The sequence below is a fragment of the Alexandromys fortis genome, unplaced genomic scaffold (assembly GCF_014885135.2).
Source record: "Alexandromys fortis isolate MF-2015 unplaced genomic scaffold, M_Fortis_MF-2015_v1.1 scaffold_28, whole genome shotgun sequence".
Classification (NCBI taxonomy): Eukaryota; Metazoa; Chordata; class Mammalia; order Rodentia; family Cricetidae; genus Alexandromys; species Alexandromys fortis.
Window position 1 is genome coordinate 2,933,625 of NW_026067901.1, and position 22,272 is coordinate 2,955,896.

A 22,272-nucleotide genomic window follows, 5' to 3' on the forward strand; every position below is an offset into this window, starting at 1 on the left:
TTAATAGAAATGTTTGAGAACAAACTCAAAGATGCCCATTTTCTACCTAGAAATACATTGCCACTTTCAAAGTACTTCATATATGTATAGTGGTGGTGGTGATGTTATCTACTTTAAAAAAATCCCTGTTTTTTGAAAATTTCCTACATGGCTACTCTATTTGCATCACTACATCATCCCAGCCCATACTCTCTGCCTTCAACCGCTCCCATGCCTCCTCCTATCTCTCCATCTCATAACTTCTTTAACTACTGTGATATGTTCACACACATGTGCTGAGTCCCTTCAGTGCTGCTCATGTGTGTGAGTCTTTACGAATGGCCATGGGATTGGACAGCATGTCTCTAGAGAAGCCCGATTCTCTCTCTCTCGGCGGCTGCCAGTTGCCTTCTTTTGTGAGATTTTCCCCCATCCATGTTGCAATGCCAGCTGGTGTTACTATGCAGGTCTTGTGTAGGTGACCACATGAAGATTTCATGTACTTCTCTTATAAAACAAAATGTAAAAGTCATATAAAATTATTTATAGTTTCTGTGATGCTTTATGGTCAACACTGGAACAATTTGTAATAGTAATGAAGCTATTTTTATGATGTTAAAAAATCAAAATAATTTGTCATTTCATGTCTTTGCTTAGTTACAAATTTGTAAAACACTTTATTTTCTTTTAGAATTTTATTTAAGAAGTAGAGACATTGAGATCTCAACATTGTGTGATAGGAGGGATAAGTGATTTCTAACTAGTTTACAATTTTACAGTCCCAGCCTTCAGGATTCTACAAATAACATAAGTATGTTTTTGGGGGGCAATCTTTTTGTTTTATCATACCTTTGAAAGAAATTTGTTCAAAACAATACACGCTGTTCTGGCTGGTAAGAGTAAAAGCCTGAAAATTCTGTGGTTTTTAAAAGGGTGTATAGACATCAACATAAGACTCCCTGGTGTGATCCAGAAAGGGAAAGATATTGCCACATGATGACAAGAGAAAATAATAAAAAAAATCTTTATTTTCATGTTGAGATTTAGATCTCAAGGTTATCAATCTCAAAAGATACCATATTCGAGTGTGTTCTGGTGAGCAGAATAAAGTTACTGTTTTGTCCCCATTTTTGTAGAATGCCAGGAAGAGTTCCCGTTCTTTGTTTTAAAGACCATTGATTCAATCCTTAAAAATTTGATTCTTTATGTCAGGCAATGCTGCTATGTACGTCAGGGTAAAAGCAAGTGCTTACCTTCAGGAGATGGTGACCTTGTATTTGTACTGGACTAAATGCACTTTGTTAAAGGACATGGTTTGTAGATGTCCTTTAACTAGACTTGGCACTTAGTTCTCAATAATAATAGCTATTAGAGTCTACAATAGCCTTCATAGCTCTTTTTCTGTGGAGTTAGGAATGGAGTTCAAATTTTTCTTAAATATTATATTCACATAAGGTGATTATGATGTCTGGGATAGTGTAGTCAAAATGTCAGAACACTAATAATAATAATAATAATAATAATAATAATCCCTCATGACTGTTTAGACACCCAATTCAGCCTCCTCCCCAAACGTGCAGGATCCCACAACCATCTCTTAGCAGCTTATGAAGCATGTGCTGTGTAAACTGAGCAGAAAAGAGTTAAGGATGACTCGCTACGGTGTGAACATGCTTCCAGGCAACTAGATTTCTTTTTTGTTTTTACATACTTTCAAACAAGTGACCAAGATCAAAAGCAATACTTCTACTGAGGAACTGTTCAGTAGTTAGCTCTTACCATCTTGGGAATCCAGTTAACTTCACCTTTCATATCACGTAAAAACGAACACGGATGTGATATAATCTCTTAAAAAAACAGGTACTTAGGTTGTTTCTTGGTAAGTAGAATGTTTAGAACCATGCCAATTAATATTGTAATTCTTAGCCGCAAGAGCCTCTTGGAATTAAAATTAATTTGATCTGAAGATGTAGTACCTACTCATGCTAGCCATATTTGAGCTTGGCGATTACACTTGGCCAGAAGCTGTCACATTGACCAGAGCAGATGCCTTCGTGTCCGTCATTGCAGATGCTCCTTGCACATCGCTCCAGTGTGCCTTGTATAAAAGAACAGCCACTATTCATTATTTGTAATTACACCCACACTGCCTTGGGTCTTCCCACCGCATCCTACAAATCCCGAGGAAAGTACTTGGCAAGAACTTTGACACTTCAAAATGACTTTAACTTCAGGTTAGAACCGAGGTAAGGTTCGGCAATGGAGTGCGTTTACTCAGGGCCTTGGGGAAAGCTGGAGGTTTGGAGATTGTGTAAATGGAACGGTTAATCAATGAGATCAATGCTTTCTCCGCAGTGCCTTCCAAACCCTTCCTTCTGAGCGCCCCGCCATTCTACTCCGCCTGCTGCGGTGGGTCCTGCAGGCGCCCTGCCTCCCCCACAGCTTTTTCAAGTAAGTTTTAATGCTTCATCAGCAATGCCTCAGTTATTCTGTAAACCAAAGCAGCAGGATTTAATGTGCTCAGGGAAGCTAATTGGCAGTGCAGTGGCAAGGAGCTAATGCCTCACTAAAAATCACAGCGGCCCTATTCAGGAGGTTTCCAGAGATTATCAAACCTCGGCACAGTGAGCAATTGTGAGAGGGTTTTCGGCGACCCTAAGCCCGGAGCTGACACGCCAAGGCAAGGGCTTGTTTTCCATTTGGTATAAAAGATCTTAGAGGGACCAGTTTGGCTCTTTCTGAAGCCTGTACCACACTCGGTTAAAGAAGAGGGCAAAGGAAAGTGGGTAAAGAGTGCGCTGTGCGCTGCTTCCATTCGGCTTCAAATGACTCAGTCAGTCCAGTCACAGGTCTAGAAAAGAATTAGAAACTGGAGATAATAAAGACAGGGCAAAATATTGTCTATCTTCCTAAAGAAAGCCAGCAGGCTTGTAGGGAATGTTTTCAGGGAACTGGTCTCTAAACGTTCTGAAAGAAAAATACGTTTGTGTCTGGGAAAGAAGAGGAGAAACCAAACAGAGCAGTGTGTTGCATGCACGTGTTTTGGGGGTGTCAGTTAAATCTACAGGTGGAGGGTGAGCCAGGCAGTGGAGGCCCGAGGAGACACACAGGTACACAGCTACGCCAGGTAAGGGTGGAGTGAGGGCCAGTCCCAAGCAAGCCACAGCCCATGACTGTTTCCAACCCCCCGGCCCCGTATGTGTTCTTGTGTTTTATGGATATTTCAGGAGAGCAGTTGCCCCACAAAATGACTCCCGACAAGCGAGGCAGCAAATGCTGGGGTTTAATGAGCTGCAGGCTTCTGAGCATCTCTTTAGGGGGCCGGTACTTTCCCACAGAGCCCTTTACACGGCTGGGACGTGGCTACAATGGGTGACAGACCCGTGACCAATCCTCACTTTTGCTGGAATCATCCACACGCGACCTAACCAAGATTTTTCACTCTGCAGATGAACTTTAGGGACCATTTCACAGCGAGAGGGCTTGGGCAAGGGTCATTTGTCCTTTTGTGTGGTCATAAAGCCAGGCTCTGTGTGTCAGCCTTTTTCTCCGGCTTCGCATTCCAAGTGAATTTCTGGACACCATTTAAAGCCCTTCACTGCAAACTAAAGCGCTGAATGGAACTGACTTTTATAGACTCATTCCAGCTCATATTCCCATATAGCCCTGTCCACCTGAAAGGGGATTTAGTGCCTGAGCTGACTGTATACAGGGGCTTGCTGAATACACAGGGCCCATTATCAACTGTGGCGATTGTTTATTAACCAGGACGGATACACTGCTATTTTGGCAGTGACCTATTAATTGTAGATTTAACTAGAAGGCATTGAATTTGAATAGTGAGAGAGGGACCATGACGAAACCTTTTACTCTTCCTTCAAGGTGGTCCTCTATGAGGGCGACTGAGCACTTGTGCAAATTAAGGCAGCATTTGTCACCAGATATCAGAGTGGCAGGCAAGAATGTCTGGAGGAGACACAAACCCAGATGCTGAAAATCCCATCTCGGGGCACCTTTGTTTATTCATGGTGGCTCACACTTGGTTTCCCTTGCTCCCTCTTGATGTCTTTTACTTTAGAAAGTTGCTGGTGCTAACCGCTCAGGTGTGTGGAAATAGACACAAAGTTTCATGTGATAGGGATGTCCCGGCATGTGGGTACGCAAGAGAGTGCAGTGTATTTATTGTATAGGGGTGTTTTAAAAGAGTCTTTAACACAGAAAAGTTTGGGCCAGTTTAATAAATAGGAAAAGTAAAGCGTCAGGCCAGTGTAATGGAGTGCGTCCTTCTCTCAAGAGCTCCAATGATTATTTTAAGCAGGTCCCGTTTTCTCTCCGTAGCTCTCAGCCCTTCACACTCTATGCTCTCTGCATCGCTGTTATAAATGATGCTCATCCCTCAGGGCTTAAAGCCCTGTGTTTATGTTGGTAAAAGAAAAATAAATAAACACATGGCTTGAAAGATCAGTGCTGTTCAGATCAAGGAAAGTCCATGCTGCCCTTGACTCCTCTGTCCTCCTGATGCTGGCCTCCTGAGACCATCGAGAGGTCCCGCATGTGTTTTTAATAAAAGAAGCTGTATCACATTATTAGTTATAACCCCAAAATGAATATCTCATTTTCCTGTTTATAATGTTCATGCACATTGGCAGTCACTAATAACGCGGTGGGATCTTGCTGTCCATAAAGAATTCCACAAAAACAGCCATGATGACCAGGGCTCGGCTAATGAGCTTTACATCTGAAGCGCCCTCTTACTAGAGGAATTTACTAGGTTTTCTTTTCTTTTTTTTTTAAATAATAAGTGTTTATGTCCAAGTTGCTAAATTATTTTCCATTGCAGCAACGAAAAGGGAGAGAAAGAAAATGAACCGCTCAAGTAAACTTGTGTCAAGTTTCCGCTTGGACAGCCAAAAGTCGGTTTATACTAGAAGTTTAACAAGTGATGAAACTGGTGGCTGCCATGGTTGCTCCACAGCGTTGACTTCACTTCCTCCAGGAGCCCAGGATTGGGGCAGCGCATCTGTAGCTAAGCCAGGGGAAGGCCTTCTCCACGCACAGTCTGGTTCATTTGTTTCGTGCCGACTGGGGTTTACTTGACTCCTCAGATTTAGCCTTGACTCCTCGCTGCAATGTGGAAGCCATCATCCGCCCGGTGCCCTTCTCACATGTAGTAAACGGTTTAATAGGCTGTTTCAGCACTGTGCTAAAACGCTGAGAACAGTCGAGAAAACTGAAAGGCACCAGTCAAAGCCGGCCCCTCCCCTAAATCACCGCATGGAAAAATCTTTGATATTACATTCATAAACTTATTTTAAAAAAAATAACACATTTTCTCAGGTAAAATGAAAAGGGAATTTGTGGAAATGATGCAGGTCATGGCTTGTTTTTAAAAGCTACCTTAAAAAAAAAAACCTGAAATCTTAATTAAGGAGGCTAGCAAATTGAGTTAATTAGATAATTACTCCATTTTTGTCTTTGAGTACTCAACTTGACCCTTCAAGAATTTTATGCCCTAGAAAACAGAACTTCGGTTTGGAGCCAACTTTATGTGAGTCTGAGCAGAGAAAACCTGCCGGCAGGACAAACTCCTCAGCCTTTTCCTAGAAACTGCGATCATATTGGACATTCCCAGCTTGTAATTGCCTTTCTCCCTTGTTAAAACTTAAGGGAAACTCATATCCACCCCAGGTTTTAGTACAGCATTTTGCGGAAGGCAGCAGGGAAGGGGTTTTGCTTTTACTGAGTGAATGGGGATTGGCTCTGGGTCTCACTATCAAAGATGGGAAATGCTCTGATTAATAATATTGTTGCTGCCTGACTTGGGTGTTGGTTTACTGCTCTCTGGTGGAGCGATGGGTAGTCTCAGGAGATTTCCCAGAGCTGTGTAAACCTAGGAGAGACTGACTGCAATTCCCAACACATATATACCCACGAATGTAAAATACCTAACATAGGCAGAGATTTAATTTAGCCATTTTAAGATCTTCAGAGGGATGCACCTTGGTTTTTTTTTTTTAATTTAGAAAGAGGCCTGATTATACCACTTGGAAGATGATGGAATTTGTCGATACCCTGAATCTAGGTAGTGACTTCTCAAAAAGGATGGAGTGGTGTTGCCCAGATGACATTCGGTCAACCAAGAAGAATGTTTGAGGGAACAGAGACTCAAAACTACAGGCTTTCCAGGTTGATAACTCTATTCAAAGCTCTAGCGAGGCAGAGGCAGCATCAGAGTTTCTGTCCTAGGGTGCCGTTCCTTTTCTGTCTGAGTGCTCAGCCTAGATGGTAGTGGTGGGTAACTCTCAGTTTTGTAGGATGCTTGTTTATAACCCGTTCCCTGAATATCACATGAAGTCAAATGGAGGTCTACTTATAAAATCCTGATTTTCATTTCCCTAATCAAGCGCTCTGTACAGACTAGGAGTGGGGAGCGTGGACTGGATAGAGCAGAGTGGGGAAAAGTATAAAGCTGTCTCAGTGTATGTCTGCAGAATGCAGCTGGAGTGTGGGCCTTGCTTTAGCCATAGGCTGAGCGGAAGAGAAGACAGAGTTCTTACGGGACTCTTGAAAGGCTCAGAAGGCCCGTGATTGGTTCTGGAGACCCTTTAAAAGGCACGCGGAGTAGTACAAACCAAGCTAAGAGGAAGACAGATAGTAAAAGACCTCTACAGTTAACACACCCAACTTGGTGAAGGTTAAATTGAGTAAACTCATTTAAGTCCAAATCCTGGGTTTTATGGATGCTTGAGGGTGGCTTTTAGAGTCTACTAGAACAGGACAGACAGACCTACAGAAACCATACAAACAGAGGCACCCATATGCACAAGCCCATAGATGCCCACAGGCATATTTGAAAGTAGTGATGAGGGGTCTCTCCACTGAAGAGAGAATTGAAGGACAGAAGCCTGTGGGAGAGGGCGCAGAGCAGTTAGGGACAGTGCAGCAGGAAGACGGAGCCCCACAGACAACACCCCACCCTCCTCAGTAGAGGAACGCCGGCATCAGATGCTGGCCCATTGGAGAGTCTTGTATCAAACACATGAAGGTCTCTCCAGCTCTGAGAAGTTACTGAGTTCTTTAGGAGGCCGAAAGAGTTTTCTTTCTCAAAGGACATTGATAGCCTTCAGCTTGAGCTGTTCTGAAAGAATCTTACATTTCTTCTGAGAATCTGAAGCTATCTGGAGTCAGTGCTGTTCCCTACACTACTGCCTCTGCCTTCCTCACAAAGCCGAGGGGGCGGGGTGGGAGTTAGAGGTCTATAGACTGGGTTTTAATGTGGAAACTAAACAAGGCTTCTTAGAAGTAGGCTGGGCTGTATGACCCTTGGGTAGCTCACATTGGGAACAGAGTTTGGAATTGGAATGTGGCAGCGTTAGGGACCACAGGAATGATGCAGGAACTCTGCCTCCCCTAAAGGCTGCTCCAGGGTTGCTTGTTTCTACTTGAAAATGAATTACTGGTCCATACTTCTATCAGTGTCTATCTTAGGGCTTGCATTTGCTATTCTGTCCCTCCTCCTCTGTGTTTTTACCTATTGTAAGCTTGGTGCATTCTGGTGGTCAGGGCACATGTCCCTTGCAGAGCTGAGTTAGGGCTTAGTGTAGCAATAGGCACAGGGCAGCTGCCCAGGCATGGGTCAGGAAGATGGAAAGGCCAAACCTGACATGGACTCCTGGAGCATTGTTAATAGAAATGTGTTGTGTTGGGTTGCCAAGGTAAAATGACATGTGGATGAGATGTGGTATGGGGAGTGGGGGTGGGGAAGGGTATCCTTTGGGTTTGCCATAGTTTTTGCTTGTTCATTGGTTGTTCCTGTTCATTTTAGGGCACCAAAACCTGAGAAACTGGGTCCAGAAGTTATTACCTGATCTTAGCTGTGGGTCTAATAGGTCTGTTGTTCATAGGGTGAGATCTAGTCCCAGTCCACAGCCCCCAAAATGTTAGAACTGCACCTGTAGATCCTCTATAGGAAACTTTGTTCTTTTTTTTCCCTAAAAATTATTTGTTAGGGAAAATCTAGGGCCCTCTCTTAAAAGTTTTAGGGATATTTGAATGAGACTCATTCCCACATTGCTAGTTGGTCTTTCCTGTTCTTGTATGTATGTTTGTATGGCTGTTTGAATGTTGTCTATGGTCTCTCCTGCCCTGTTTATTGCTGATTGGCTAATTGGAATCTCATTTTCTGTGGCTCTTTGTATGTTGTCTGTGGTATCTCCTGCCCTGTTCATTGCTGATTGGCTAGTTGGTATCTCACATTCTGTGGCTCTTTGCATGTTGTCTGTGGTCTCTTCTGCCCTGGCTATTGTTCTGTTGCTCTGTGCTGTCTGTGACGGTCACGTCATCTCTCTGTCAGAGCCCTTGAGTCTCTGCTCATCCACTGTGAGCACCTTAAGGACAGCTTGGAGTCATCTCCAACCCTCACTTAGTGCCTCTGCCAAGTTGTTCCCCACTGGGACATAAATCCAAGCTTAAAGTGTAGACAGTGGGCATGGATTTTATGTTCACATTTTTGCAATGGCTCACAGTAGTGTTCACGCTGGCCCTTTCAACTGCTTCTCCTTGGTGCTCTTACCTGGTTGTAAGTGCAGTGCACATCTCGCTACCATGCTTTAAAACATACACGTAGCCGGGCGGTGGTGGCGCACGCCTTTAATCCCAGCACTTGGGAGGCAGAGGAGGTGCATCTCTGTGAGTTCGAGACCAGCCTGGTCTACAAGAGCTAGTTCCAGGACAGACTCCAAAACCACAGAGAAACCCTGTCTCGAAAAACAAACAAACAAACAAACAACAACAACAACAAAACATACACGTAGTCCCTTCTTTGCTGTTGTTTGTCCTTAGTCTTCATCTTTAATGGGCCCTCAAGATTTTATCCATTGGGTAGTTTATCCATTTCCTTGGGCAGTTGCTATTCCTCCTAATGTTGAATATATTCGGATACACTGTTAGATTAGATACAGTCATAAACCAAGGGCGCCTAAACACAGAGGAAAGAGCTGGGATGAACTGAAAACACCTGATGGCCTCTGAGCGTTGTGTCCTCAGCATAGAATGGGACTTGTGTCACTACAAGCACCTTATCTTGGCAGTGATTGGTGTGGATATATAGGATCCATGTATGGACCAAGTGAGCTATCAAGGGGGAAGCAGATTCTCGGGACTCCCGATAGGGCTGGACATTGAGCTATTTTTGTGCTGATTTATTGACTCCTTGGAGTATCGTTCCGTGACCAGCATTTATCAGGTCCTCAAAGAACTCCAGGACCTGGAGAGCTTAAGCAGCATAGCTCGTTCTGTTGAGAGAGAACAGTCAACCACAGTGCTGACTATGAGGTGCAAATGCTCAGAGGTCAGAGGGGCCTCTCTTCTTTAACCTCGCTGTCCTTTTGTATCTCTCTGCCAGGAGAAGAACACGGGCTGCCTCTGCTGACCCAGGACTCAAATTCCAAAGCACGAAGGGGGATTTTAAGAAGAGCTGTGTTCTCAGAGGACCAGAGAAAGGCTCTGGAGAGAATGTTTCAGAAGCAGAAGTACATCAGCAAAACAGACCGAAGGAAACTTGCTATCAGCTTGGGACTGAAGGAGTCACAGGTACCCACGAGGAGGCAGATACCTCCTATTCCTGGTTTCAGCATGGTGCAGCTTGTTCTTTGGCATGAATGTCTTGTGCCAGGCGTGGCACTGTGCCCCAGAGTGTTCTCAAGTGTTTGTTCTGAATTTTCAGTGGGTGGAGACACACAGGACAAGTCCTGTGTGGAGACGACTGATCCACACGCTGAGGGCAAGGCTGAGCCACAGTATTCACTTTTCTGAAATGAAGGGAAATGTCGAGGATGCAACATATGATTCTCATCCCCTGTTCTCATGTGTGTGTGTGAGTTTGTGTGTGCTCATGTGTGTGCATGTGTGTGACCTTTATACCCAGAGAAACAGACTAAATAATTATCTTCAAAAGCTGTAACCAATTTTCCTGTCTTCCTTTTCACTTTTAATCTAAAATCAGAGAGTGAATGTGAGACTCCTGGGCCCCTCTGGATGGGCGTCCCTTATTCTGCACCTTCCACATCTGCAGCATCTGGACCTTCCTTGTTTACTAACATTCCACACAGTTGTGAACATAAATTTTGAGAGTGAAGAATTCTCCCAAGATGGCTCAAAGTTACTCAAAGAACGCTAGCATTTTTGTGTTTCATCTACCAAATGAGCACCCTCATTCTCTGAAATACTGTCTGTCTTCTGGATGAAGAAATGCAGAAGACTGAATGTAGGTCCAGAGCCATGTGGCAAAACTGTCTGGGATCTAGGTTTCCCAGACAGCCTTAACGTTGAGTCACCATCTCTGCCGCTGTGTAGGGTGTTTACCATACAAGGATGTCTTAGAGTTACGATTGCTGTGATGAGCCAGCAGCCTGAGAAGGAAGGGGTTTGTTTGACTTACACTTCCATATCACTGTTTACCATTAAAGGAAGTCAGGGCAGGAAATCAAATAGGGTCAAAACCTGGAGGCAGGTGCTGATGGAGGCCATGGAGGGGTGCTGCTTACTGGTTTGCTTCACGTGGCATACTCAGCCTGCTTTTGCCAGCTCAGGGATGGCCTTATTCACAATGAACTGGGCCCTCCAACATCAGTTGCTAATTAAAAAAAATACCCTACAGGCTTACCGTCAGCTTGATCTTCTGGAGGCATAAGACTCTCCTTCACTGAGGTCCCTTCCTTTCAGAGGGTTTATAGCTTGTGTTGAATTCACATAAAAACAACCAGAATCAAAACATCAAGCTGAAGGAGATGATGGTAGTTGAAATGCAGCAGGCTCTCCACTTTCCAAATAGAACCACATCCACCAGGATGTCTTGAATTGCTGTGAAGGAGCTGAAGGGTAAAAGACACTGTGTCAAACATGTCCTAGTGTGGGAAATTCCCCTTACTCTTGATTCCTTCCCCTGGAGAAATTGTTTGTTCCACAAACTGCCATGCCATTTCCGATGCTTTCTAGTAGTAGAGAGTGGTATGTTGTATGGTAGAGGGTGATTAGTTCATAGCCTTAATGGATTGCTGTGCATTTAATGAGGCTCAGCAGTTTTGCATATGAGCGGATCAGTGGCTGTATCTCCAGGGTCCACTTTGTTGTAACCCTATGCTGGGTGGGCTGTTACACTCTTGGCATTCCAGGAAGTTACCTACCCAGTGGAGGTTAGATAGCAACAGTAGGGGGCTTGTTTTGACTTGTGAGACCATTAGGGTCAGTAGTTTGCAAAGCTGTTTATGGAGTTGCAGCCTTCTATGCCTCTCCCATGTCTGGAGACAGCAGCCTTATCAAGGTCCACAAACCCAGGAAGTCAGGTGACAGACTTGCTTGATGGGCCTCAGGGTAAGTGGCAAGGACCTCACTGGGTCTTATTTGCCTCTTAAGCCTAAGCACATAGTTTCACTTAATTTTATTTATTTTTAAATTCAGATAATTCAGAATGGATTTTTTTGTTGTATTGAATTTGGAAGAGCATTTAATAAATAAATTAGCATTTTATTAACTTCCATGCTTATCAGCTATGTAATACAAGAGGGAAACTAGTGAAGTAAGAGATGAAAGTCCATCTCACTTCTCTCCTGTTGCAGGGAGGCCGCTTGTTGGTTCCTGACTGCTCAGTCCCGAAATAATCACACAGAAACGGTATTAATTAAATCACTGCTTGGCCCATCAGCTCTAGTTTCTTATTGGCTAACTCTTACATATGAATTTAGCCCATTTCTGTTAATCTTTGTATCGTCACGTGGCTGTGGCTTACCTGCTAAAGTTCTGTCTGGCTCTAGCCAGGCTACATGGCTTCTCCCTGACTCTGCCTTCTTCCTCCCAGCCTTCAGTTTAGTTTTTCCCATTTAGCTCTGATCCCCTATAGCTCTAATATAGGCCCAAAGCAGTTCCTTTATTAACCAATAATATTCACTGCATACAGAGGGGAATCCCACATCACTCTCCAATCCAGTTCAATTATTCCTGCTATTTATAAATGCTTCTTGGTTCAATTTACTGAAATATCAGACTCTTAAAATAAATTCATGTACAGGATGGATATGCACCAATTGCAATTATGCTCATGTTTGCATGATGCTTACCAGTGATCCAACATTTGATGTCCTTTAATGCTTGCTAGGATCCTATGTCGTGTCCGCTATTCATTGTGTTATCCTTACTTTACAAAAAAGTTGGCACTCGAAGTGTTTATGTGTGTGACCACCTATATACACCAGTGCAATGGGCTCTGTGTGCCTTTTTTGGCTTCTCACAAACCATCTCTACAACGATGATCAAGTAGTAGAAGTGGGAAGACCTGATAACCCCTCTTGGCCCGGGTTTTTCAAGGCCACACACCATCCCTGTCCCCAGCTGATAGATGAGTGTAGTACATTTCTGCCCCTTGTGTAAACAGATCTATTTAGTACGAGTTCTTTGTACATGGCATCTGCAGCATTCTGTTAATGGAGAGTCTTCATCCTGCAGTATGTGTTTCTGCTCTACTTTGCTGGATCATCGTTTCATGCTGTAACTCGAGCCAATCTGCTGATGAAAGTCATGTGCATCTCTCCCGGCTTTGGCTGTCAAGATTAAGATAGTTAGCCATGTGGACCATTCTGTTCCTTTTCTCAGTGTTACAGGATGAGTCCTTTGTGTCTGACATGTAGATCTTTTCCATTTTCTCTCACGTGAACCTCATTACACACCATTCTGTAGATACATAAGACATTCCAATCTTCGAGTTACTTCTGGGTTTCAGCATTGTATTTCTTTGTGTACTCAAAAGATAAGTTTTGGCCTGGCGGTGGTGGCACACGCCTTTAATCCCAGCACTAGGGAGGCAGAGGCAGGCGATCCTTGTGAGCTCGAGGCCAAACTGGTCTATAGAATGAGTTCCAGGAGAGCCAAGGCTTCATGGAGAAACCCTGTCTCAAAAAAACAAACAAAAACAAACAAGCAAAAGAAGTTTTGTAAGAGGGAACCAGAAAAAGGATTTGAGAGTTAAAATGTCCGTGTATATATTGCAAATTCTAAGAGATTAAAAATCTTCCAAAGAGTTTTAGATAAACCTAGGTACTGATTTATGTAAAATTTCTGCTCAGATGAGTCCATTTATTGCAAACCCTTTATTTTTATTACTTTGAAAAGCCTTATTAACCTTATAGACAATTGTATTTGTTTATTTTTTTATTTTTAGTTTGATTTTTCGTAGCTACCAGAATTTTAGAGGCTTTTCATAATTTATTGGAAATGTGAATTTTTGAATTGGCTTTTTGTGGTTGTTTATTTTCCACCAGTTGTCATTTCGTTGACATGCAGGAATTATTTTGGATATTAATCAAGATATTTAGAATAATACGATTAGTTCCACTTTCTTGTTACAGATATTTCAGCATTTCTTTCCACACTTGTGTTTTTATTGTGGTAAAATAAGCATACAAAATAAATCGTCTTAAACTTTCAAAGTTCTAATGTCAGTGGCACTATGTGCATTCACACCATTACATAGCTGTTACCACAGTTCATCTCCAGAGACTTTTCCATCCTGTAACACCGACACTCTGTATCAGCTCCCAATGTGTCCTCCCTCCCGTACCCCAGGCCCTGCCAATTACCATTCTCCTTTGCATTGTAATTTAGAGACTTAAGAGTAAAAGACTTTTGTACAAGTTGAATCAAACGGCATTTTATTAATTGGATTAGTTTACTTAACATAATATCTTCTCAGTTCATCTGTATTGTTACAAGTTTCAGAATTATTTTTCTTTCTAAAACCAAATAATATTCCATTATATGGATGTACTATATCTGCATAACTGTTCATCTATTGATGATCTTGATTATTTTCAATATTTGGATATTCTAGATAATATATATAAAATGTTTTCAAATATCTCCCTTTGCCTAATATTATGCAGATATCTCCCAGATTCCTACTTTTAGTTTTTGAGTAGTTTGTTTTTTTATTTGTTTATAGTGTGTTCATTTGTACAGAAATTTCTCAATTTTATGTAGCCAGCTCTGATTTCTCTGCTTTACCGTCTTCAGTGTTTTATGATTTGCTTTAAAAAGAACTTGTGTCCTCAAGACTGTAATTACAATCTCATATATTTTCTTCTAGGACTTTTGTAGCTTCCTTTTTATGTTTAGCTGTTTAACCTACTTGGAGTTGCTTTTGTGTCTGTTGAGAGAGGTTTGACTCATGTGTATTTCACTAAATGTATGCATTTTTCCATTGATTGGGAAGAAACTATTTCATGGCTTTTTACTAAAAGATTACTTAAGTTAAGCTCTGTCTCTGTATCCCACTGTCACTCTCTCTCCATGCACACACACACATGCAAATATTCACACACACAGACACATGCACATAGGCACATACACACAGACACACACATGCACACACACAGAGACACACAAACACACACACAGATGCACAATACACACGACACATATACGCAGATACACAATGCATATACATAGACACACATGTACACACATAGACACACACAGACATTACACAGACACACATACAGGCATTACACAGACACACAAACAGACACATACAGACTCACAGACATATACACACAGACATATACATAGACACATACACATGGACACACAGATACACAGGCACATACACGCACACATATACACACACAGACACACCACAGACACATATACAAAAACACACACAGACACATACACACACAGATATACACACAGACATACATAGACACATACACACATAGACACATACACATGGACACACAGATACACACAGACACATAGATACACATAGATACACATACACACATGCGCACATGTGCACATGCATACACACAGAAACACACACAGACATGTGTGTATACACACGTGTGCACTAAAAAAAGAATGAAAGACAATGAGTGCATTGAACAAAGCAGACACATCCATGGGAGCAGCACTCGCCCAGTGAAAATGCACAAGAAGAACTTGGCAAGCTCTCCAGGAGCAATGTCCGCTGCTAATTATAAACGCAGTCAGAGTAGAAGCGAGTGTCCTGGCATGCGAGCTTTAGCTATTTTCTTAGCAAAAGCTGTACTCTGAGCATCGTAGCTGACACAGCGGTCATTGACACTCGGTTTCCTGGAGTCGATGTCTTGTGCAGTCATTTAAAAGGAAAAGTTGAAGAGATTGTTTAGTCAGTGTAGAAGGACCCTCCAATTTTGTTTTCATGTGTGTGTGTGTGCGTGCACGCGTGAGTGTGTGTGTGTGTGTGTGTGTGTGTGTGTGATTAAAAGTAGGATCTAATGTAGCTTTAGGCTGACGTCAAACTTCCTAACCCACCAAGGATGGCCTTGAACTCGGATCTTTCTGTGTCTACCTCTTGAGTGCTGTGGTTGCAGGCATTTGCTACCATGTTTGTGTTGTGTGGTTCTGGGATTTGATATGGGTCTCACACATGCTGGGGATACACTCTATTAACTGATATGCATCTCCAGCCCTCAGGCTTATATATTTTAATAATAATTTTCTTGAGTAAAGTTTTTTTTTTCTAATGGAAGACTTTTACAAATGACTGTTGAATTTTTTTGCTGACAGTTCTGTACAAGTACATAGCATCTGCTGAGGCCTGTCGTGCCCACCCTTTTCTAGTCCCTCTCTTTCTGTTACCCTATTTGCCCTATAACCTTCCAAGCATTCATTTTTTGAGACCCACTGAGTTGAACTAGGGTTTTGTTGTTTCAAAATGAGAGAGTAAATTGTTAGTGCAAAGATGTAGTGTAGCGACAATGACTGTTCCTGCTTTTAAAATGTCAGGGAAGTAGTTGGGGAGTCTTCTGCTGACGGATGACTGAGTGTCTCGTGAATAGGGCGGTTAATTGCAGAGGCAAGTTGCGGTGTGGTGGTGGGGGAAGTTATGATTCAGATCAAGCCACCTTCTGGGTTAATTACAATCAATTTTTATTTATAGAAACTAATTATCATAGTTGGATAAATCCTGGGAGTAATCAAAACTTGGAAGCTGCATAAAGCCAACATTTATCAAAGCATTACAAAATGTATTGTTAATTTAATGTTAAAAGCTTGTGGTGAGGTCTGCGTGTCAACACAGCCTGATAGCAGGGCCTAAAGTTCTTCACTTTGCTCTGCTGTGTGGTCTTGCGTTGGTTAATCCTGCCAAACCCCAGTATCCTTAGATGTGAAATGAATAGCTTATCAAACCATAAAATCATCTGCACACACACACACACACCTCATACTCACAACCTGCAATACACAGATGTGTATAGTACACATATACAAGCACACCACACACACACACACACACCTCATACTCACAACCTGCAATACACAGATGTGTATAGTACACATATACAAGCACACCACACACACATACACACCTCATACTCACAACCTGCAATACACAGATGTGTATAGTACACATATACAAGCACACCACACACACATACACACCTCATACTCACAACCTGCAATACACAGATGTGTATAGTACACATATACAAGCACACCACACACACATACACACTTTTCCCCATGTCAACCGACCAACACAGCATAATATCCCCCAAGCCAAAATGCACAGGTGCTATACTAGTCAATTTTTTCTTTCATAGATGTATTAGCATAGATTAAATAATGTTTTAAAATACTCAAAACTAAATTAATTTCAAAATCCACCAAAAATAAAGAATGTGATCGTTATACCATCTGTTTGAAGGTGTCCATGGGATGTTATGTTGATCTCGTAGGTGCTTCTGAAGGAACCCACAGGAAGGCCACAGGGACGGATGTTCCAGTTAGGCTCTCAGAGTAGGGAATTCTGTAGAATGTGCAGTAGAAGACATTGACCATTGAAAATGCAGTTGCCTAGCATGTGTGAGGCCAGAATAAAAGAAGTAAGTAAAACACCTAAGTGCTATACTTGGAATAAGTGTTTTTTCCCCTAATTATTTTATCCATAGGTGAAGATTTGGTTTCAGAACAGAAGGATGAAGTGGCGTAATTCCAAAGAAAAGGAAGTGCTTTCCAACAGGTGCTTCCAAGACACGAGCCTTCAAGAAGACCGCCTCACACGGTCCGCTGTGGGATTCCCTCCTCCGTGCCCGGCAATATGGGAAATCTCCCAGCCGCACTCAAGTCCCAACTGGAGGGAGAATTCTCCAGAACCTGCAGAAAGACTGACCCAGGAGAATTCAGGGGTACCCGAAGCAAATTCACTCCGAGGTGCCTTGTGTTTGTGTCCTGAGAAGGACGCTGGAGACAAGGATAGACTCACTAGCGCCATCTGAAGGGAGTATGCTCCACGCTCATCTAAAAGAACCCTTAGCCTATAACGTTTGGATTAAAGCCAGTTAGTGTGTGTCTCAACACTGCCTTAAACTAACAGCTTGGCGTGATACCTGAGCTGATGCCTTAGGAGAGCCAGGCTGCTGTTTCTTATTTAGCCCTAGACCGAGGCTCAGTGTATAAATGGAATAGAACCTCCCAGAAGGTACGGTAGCACCGAAAGAATAAAAGCCAGCATCGACCCACAGCCTGCCCTGAATATGTGTACATATGTGTGTGTCTGTGTATATGTATGTAAATGCTCATTAAATGCCTTAGAAGAAAGCAGTTCTCTCCAAGTTTTACATGGAGAAAATTCATTTTCTTTTTATATGGAGAAAAAGTCTGAGCAAATGTTAATTTTTTCAAATAATGTAAAATTTGGGCTTCGATGTCACACAATTAATTATATTGTAAAAATTCTCATGTTCTGGCCTTTTTTGGCATCCCGACATAAGTGAACTTGAGCATGTCAGCAGTCCTAATCGAACGAGCCATGGTTAGATGAATTGAAGATAGATAAGACAAACTCAACAGGAAACTGCAACTTTTGAATGTAATTATCAGAATTTCTAGGTTTCAGGTCCGAGATAGGTGAGGCTATCAGGGAGGAAAGAACACATTTAGGTGTGAATTGGCTTTTGTTAGTCTCTTCTCTTTAGGGGTTATCCTAGACCAGGGTTTTCTAAAAACATGCCTGAGTGGAAGTCAATGTCAGATAACGGGTCAGCATTCAGTATCTTTGTGATCGTCTGTGCTATCTAGTTTGTAATCAGTGGCCAAAAAGCCAGATTACTGTGTCACCATTCTTAAGATGTCCCTAACAGGACTGAAAATCACAGGACTGAAAATCATAGCACTGACATACAACCTGAATTTCCCACCTAGTTCATACTACATATGTTATGTGGTCTTTCTATATTAACAGACACCACCCAGATGTTTTATGATTACGCTGAAATAGTCTTTGTATAAAGTCATATTTCTGGTAACGATTTTCTTAGTTATCCAAGAATATTAATTCTAAGTTCATTCAAAACATTATTTTACTTTGCAGGAAATGAAGTTAAAAAAAAAAAGACACAGCATGGTTTTGACTGAGTTTTTGAACAAGCGATACAGCTCGAAGTCCTTTATGGGACATCCTGTTAGTGAGCAAGTCAGGAGCTTCTGGCCTGCTCACCTCGACTCTGGGTTCCAAGGCTGTGGTACGCAGAAGGGAAAATATTTACGAAGATAGCAGTTGTGATTAGCATCAGGAAATTATGGCTTACTGAACGGAGCCTGGATTGGTTCGTTAGCTGGTGCCTTTGCCACCTTTGTGCTTCCTGAAGGTTGTCTTTGAGCTCCCTTGTGGCAAGTGGGAGTCAGAGATCTGACGACTACATTTTACCATGTTTGCAAAGTGAGAACACAGCGTTTTTTCTTTAGTCCTGACCTTATTGCGTTTGTAGGCTGCTCTGTATTGCCAGTCTCTGTGCTGAGCATGTAGGGTCTATTGGCCCATTTAGTCCTCAGGGCCACAGCCCTGTGACATAGACAGTCTTACTGATCAGGGTTCCTGTTACTCCACCGAGGCAGCTGAGGCACGGCTTGTGGGCGTGATCACCCAGAGTCACGGGGCTAGTGAAGTAAGGGGTCTATGCTCTGGCAATCTGGTTCAGCCCTGTGGGGCCTGCAGCACCGTGAGTACAGGATGCAGATGAGAAGCATCTGGGAAACTGGTAAGGTTTACCGAAGGGCAGAGGGAGTGCACTGTATCTTGTAGCCTCGGGTTTAGGGAGCCGTATTCTCATCAATATTCTCCTTTCTATCCGATTTTGAAGTTTAGCTGTAGAATTGTCAATCCGTGGACTCTAGTCCCAGAGAAGTACCTCAGCGTGTGATGGGTGTGTCCTCATTTTCACTGTTCACTGATGAAAATCACGAAGGGTTTATTTGTATGTGGCCGTTATATCTTGAGAATAACTTGGAACTTGAATGAGAGAGATTTGTCAAGGTCATTTGATTTTCCAGGTTGTAGAAATTGGTGAGTTGCTGCTTGAATAACTTTGCCTCAGGACCTCTGAGACTCAGTAGAGCTTCTCCGTTTAGGACTGATCTGGTGCTCAGATATGCAGGTCAGTATTTTAATTGTCTTCCACTCTGCAATGTGTCCTGGCTTAGGAAAGCCACACCCTAGAAAGAGAGTTTTCTGGAGCATAGTGATAGTACACACACGTGTGCCCTCACATAAGCATATCCATGTATATGCTGGGTACCCTTCCATACAAGCATAGACATAGTACGCACGTGTGCCCTCACACACAAGCATAGTTATGGTATTCACATGTGTGCCCTCAGACACAAGCATAGTCATGGTAAATACTTGTGTGCCCTCACACGCAAGCATAGGCATAGTAGACATGTGTGCCCTCACACACAATATAGTCTTGGTACACACATGTATGCCCTCATGAGTATAAGCATAAGCATGGTACACACGTGTGTGCTTTCACACAGAGCATCTCCACAGTACACACATGTGTGCTCTTGTCAGGAGCCATTTCCCCACTAACAATCATTACAGGAACCATCACCCTGGGGAGTCTGCAGAATGCCCCTCACCCAATTAGCAGCAATCTCTTAGAGGAACCCGCCTCACATTCCAGCTATCCAGGAAACCAGGTGTGGCCACTTGACTTCCTAGCCTACCTCCTGGCCTACGTGACCTGGAACACGCGGCAAGAATCCAGTTACCCTGCCCCCCATTCCTTACCATATATAAACTGTAACCCGTCCCTAATAAACGGAGGCTTGGCCTCCTTCTTCTGTCTTAGCTCATTCCCTTCCAGGTAGCGCCCCTCCGAGACCCTGGAGTAACTGGATTGCGGGGTGGGTTACAACCCCTAGACTGAGTAACCCACCCCAAAAGCAATCCACATGCTGTCACAACCATGGCCATGCTGCACGTACATGTTCTCTCTCACACACAGCATAGCCATGGTACACAGAGCCTTTCTGCCATTTCTTTGCATTACCTTGTCTGGATTGGAGCGAATGACGGGGCCCTTGCTAGAGAGGTCTCCTTTCTTTTCCTCTGTGGACCCCACCACCCCTGGCTTTGTGCGAGCATTTTCTGTTGGACAGTTGCAGATTCTTTCCTGGAAGTGATAGCGTGTTCATATATTCCTTGTCTGCTTTCCAGAGAAATACTGCTTGTATTAATTCCACCAGGACCACAGAATCCTGGAGAATGAAATACTGGAAAAAAAATAACCTCAAAAGGCATTTTCAATTGGTTTGTATATAGATGAAATAAATGTATCTTTTAATATGTAGGGATTAGAAATATATACACAGGTTGGAGATGATCATAGACTTTGGAGACAATAAAGATGGTTACCACTAATGTTTAAAAGACATCTCTGTATTTTTTATAATAAACAAGAAAACCAATTATTTAGTCACGTGATCCTGAGGTTTTAAAACTCACTCCCATGACCACACCATGACTCCCAGACTCCTCTAGCATACCCTCCTCCAGCATCCAAACTCTCACTTGACTCCCCCAAATCAATACATGTTTTTTTACTTTAAATATAAAGTTATAAATATCCTATACCCTCAACAACATTTCTGATATCTCCATTTCTAAACTGCACTCTCCTTAGTGTTCAGTAGGACCCAGTGATTCTGTGAAGGTCTTATGGCCTTTGACACAATGAAACATAGTCCATGTGTTCTAAAGTTTGCTGGGGTGTAGCTCCAACCACTTGAAGTCTTCCCCCAGTGTTTTTCTTTCTTTATTTCAGTATCTACTGGGTATGATGTATGAGCCATTTTCCAACTCTCAATATAGATAAATACGAGGAAGAAAAAGGGTCCTTGTTTTCCAAGAGCATCCAAATTAGTTGCCTTGCCATATAATGTTTGACATCGTCCATGTTACTCCTAGAAGGCTCCAGTAATTTTAAAGGAGAAAGCTAGCATCCTCCAAACCTCACCTCTCTTTGCAACGAGACACTCTTAATGCTCTACTAATCAGAAAGCACACAGCATCCACCATTCTTCTCAGATCCTATTGTCACAAGAGTCAGGAGTCAGAATGGCTTCCAGGAATAATTTACTAGCTACCTTTGTCCACAGTGAACCCGGTCTCTCTCTCTTTTTTTTTTTCTTTTTAAGCCCCTATAGGAAGAGAGGAATGTCAGTGGGAGAGATTAGAGTGATGCATTCTTGAATATATAAGGAAACTGCTGCAGGATTAATTTATATCTTTTTCAAACCATTTCTCAAACAAGTATTTACCACAATGACATGCTACCCAATCCACAATGATCCTATTACTTTGTTACACTATGTTATTTATTTTATTTTATTTTTTACTTTTTGGGTTTTAAATAAATGCAGTTGAAAGCAACCAACAAAGTAAAAGTCATGAAATTCCAGTAGACAGTCCTCTTGAGAAAAAGAATTTTCAGCTACGTTTTAATATGTGAGCATGTAAATGCATATGCTTAAACAGATCTGGATTGCAGTGTCTGTCCAGTTCCCCTGCTTTTTGAGTCTACTTGTTCCCAGACCATTTCCCAACATCATTAAAAATTACTCAAAACTATGATGACTGCATTGTTCTACTGTAGCTATTTTAGTTCTTGGGTAAACCCTGGAATGGGTCAGAAGATGACGGGATGTGGAAAGAATGACCACCGGACCCCACTCTTCAGAAAAATGATCTATTATGTTTTTAATAAAAATCTCATCAGATGAATGAAACTTGGTCTTATACTCTCAGGGGTCTTCAGTATAAAGGTGTACCAAACATACAGAGGGGGCAGTGTCTTCTGAAAACCCACTCTGAAGCCTATCCGAAGGTACTCTATCCATTTAAAGTCCAAGCAGATGGGCACACTTGGCCTTCAATAGAGCCGGCAGCAGAGTAATAGTATGGGGTGGTAGTCTACT

At 42.5% G+C, this 22,272-nt stretch overlaps 1 protein-coding gene across 1 annotated transcript in view; it reads left to right on the plus strand.

The window, feature by feature from the left end:
* Dbx2 (developing brain homeobox 2) overlaps positions 1-17,797 on the plus strand; it is a 29,166-nt gene extending 11,369 nt beyond the window's left edge. Inside the window, 3 exon segments of the mRNA XM_050130958.1 lie at positions 2,335-2,430; positions 9,383-9,570; positions 16,962-17,797. Coding sequence (XP_049986915.1) covers positions 2,335-2,430; positions 9,383-9,570; positions 16,962-17,288 — 611 coding nt within the window. The 3' untranslated portion in view covers positions 17,289-17,797.
* The last annotated feature ends 4,475 nt before the right edge of the window (positions 17,798-22,272 follow it).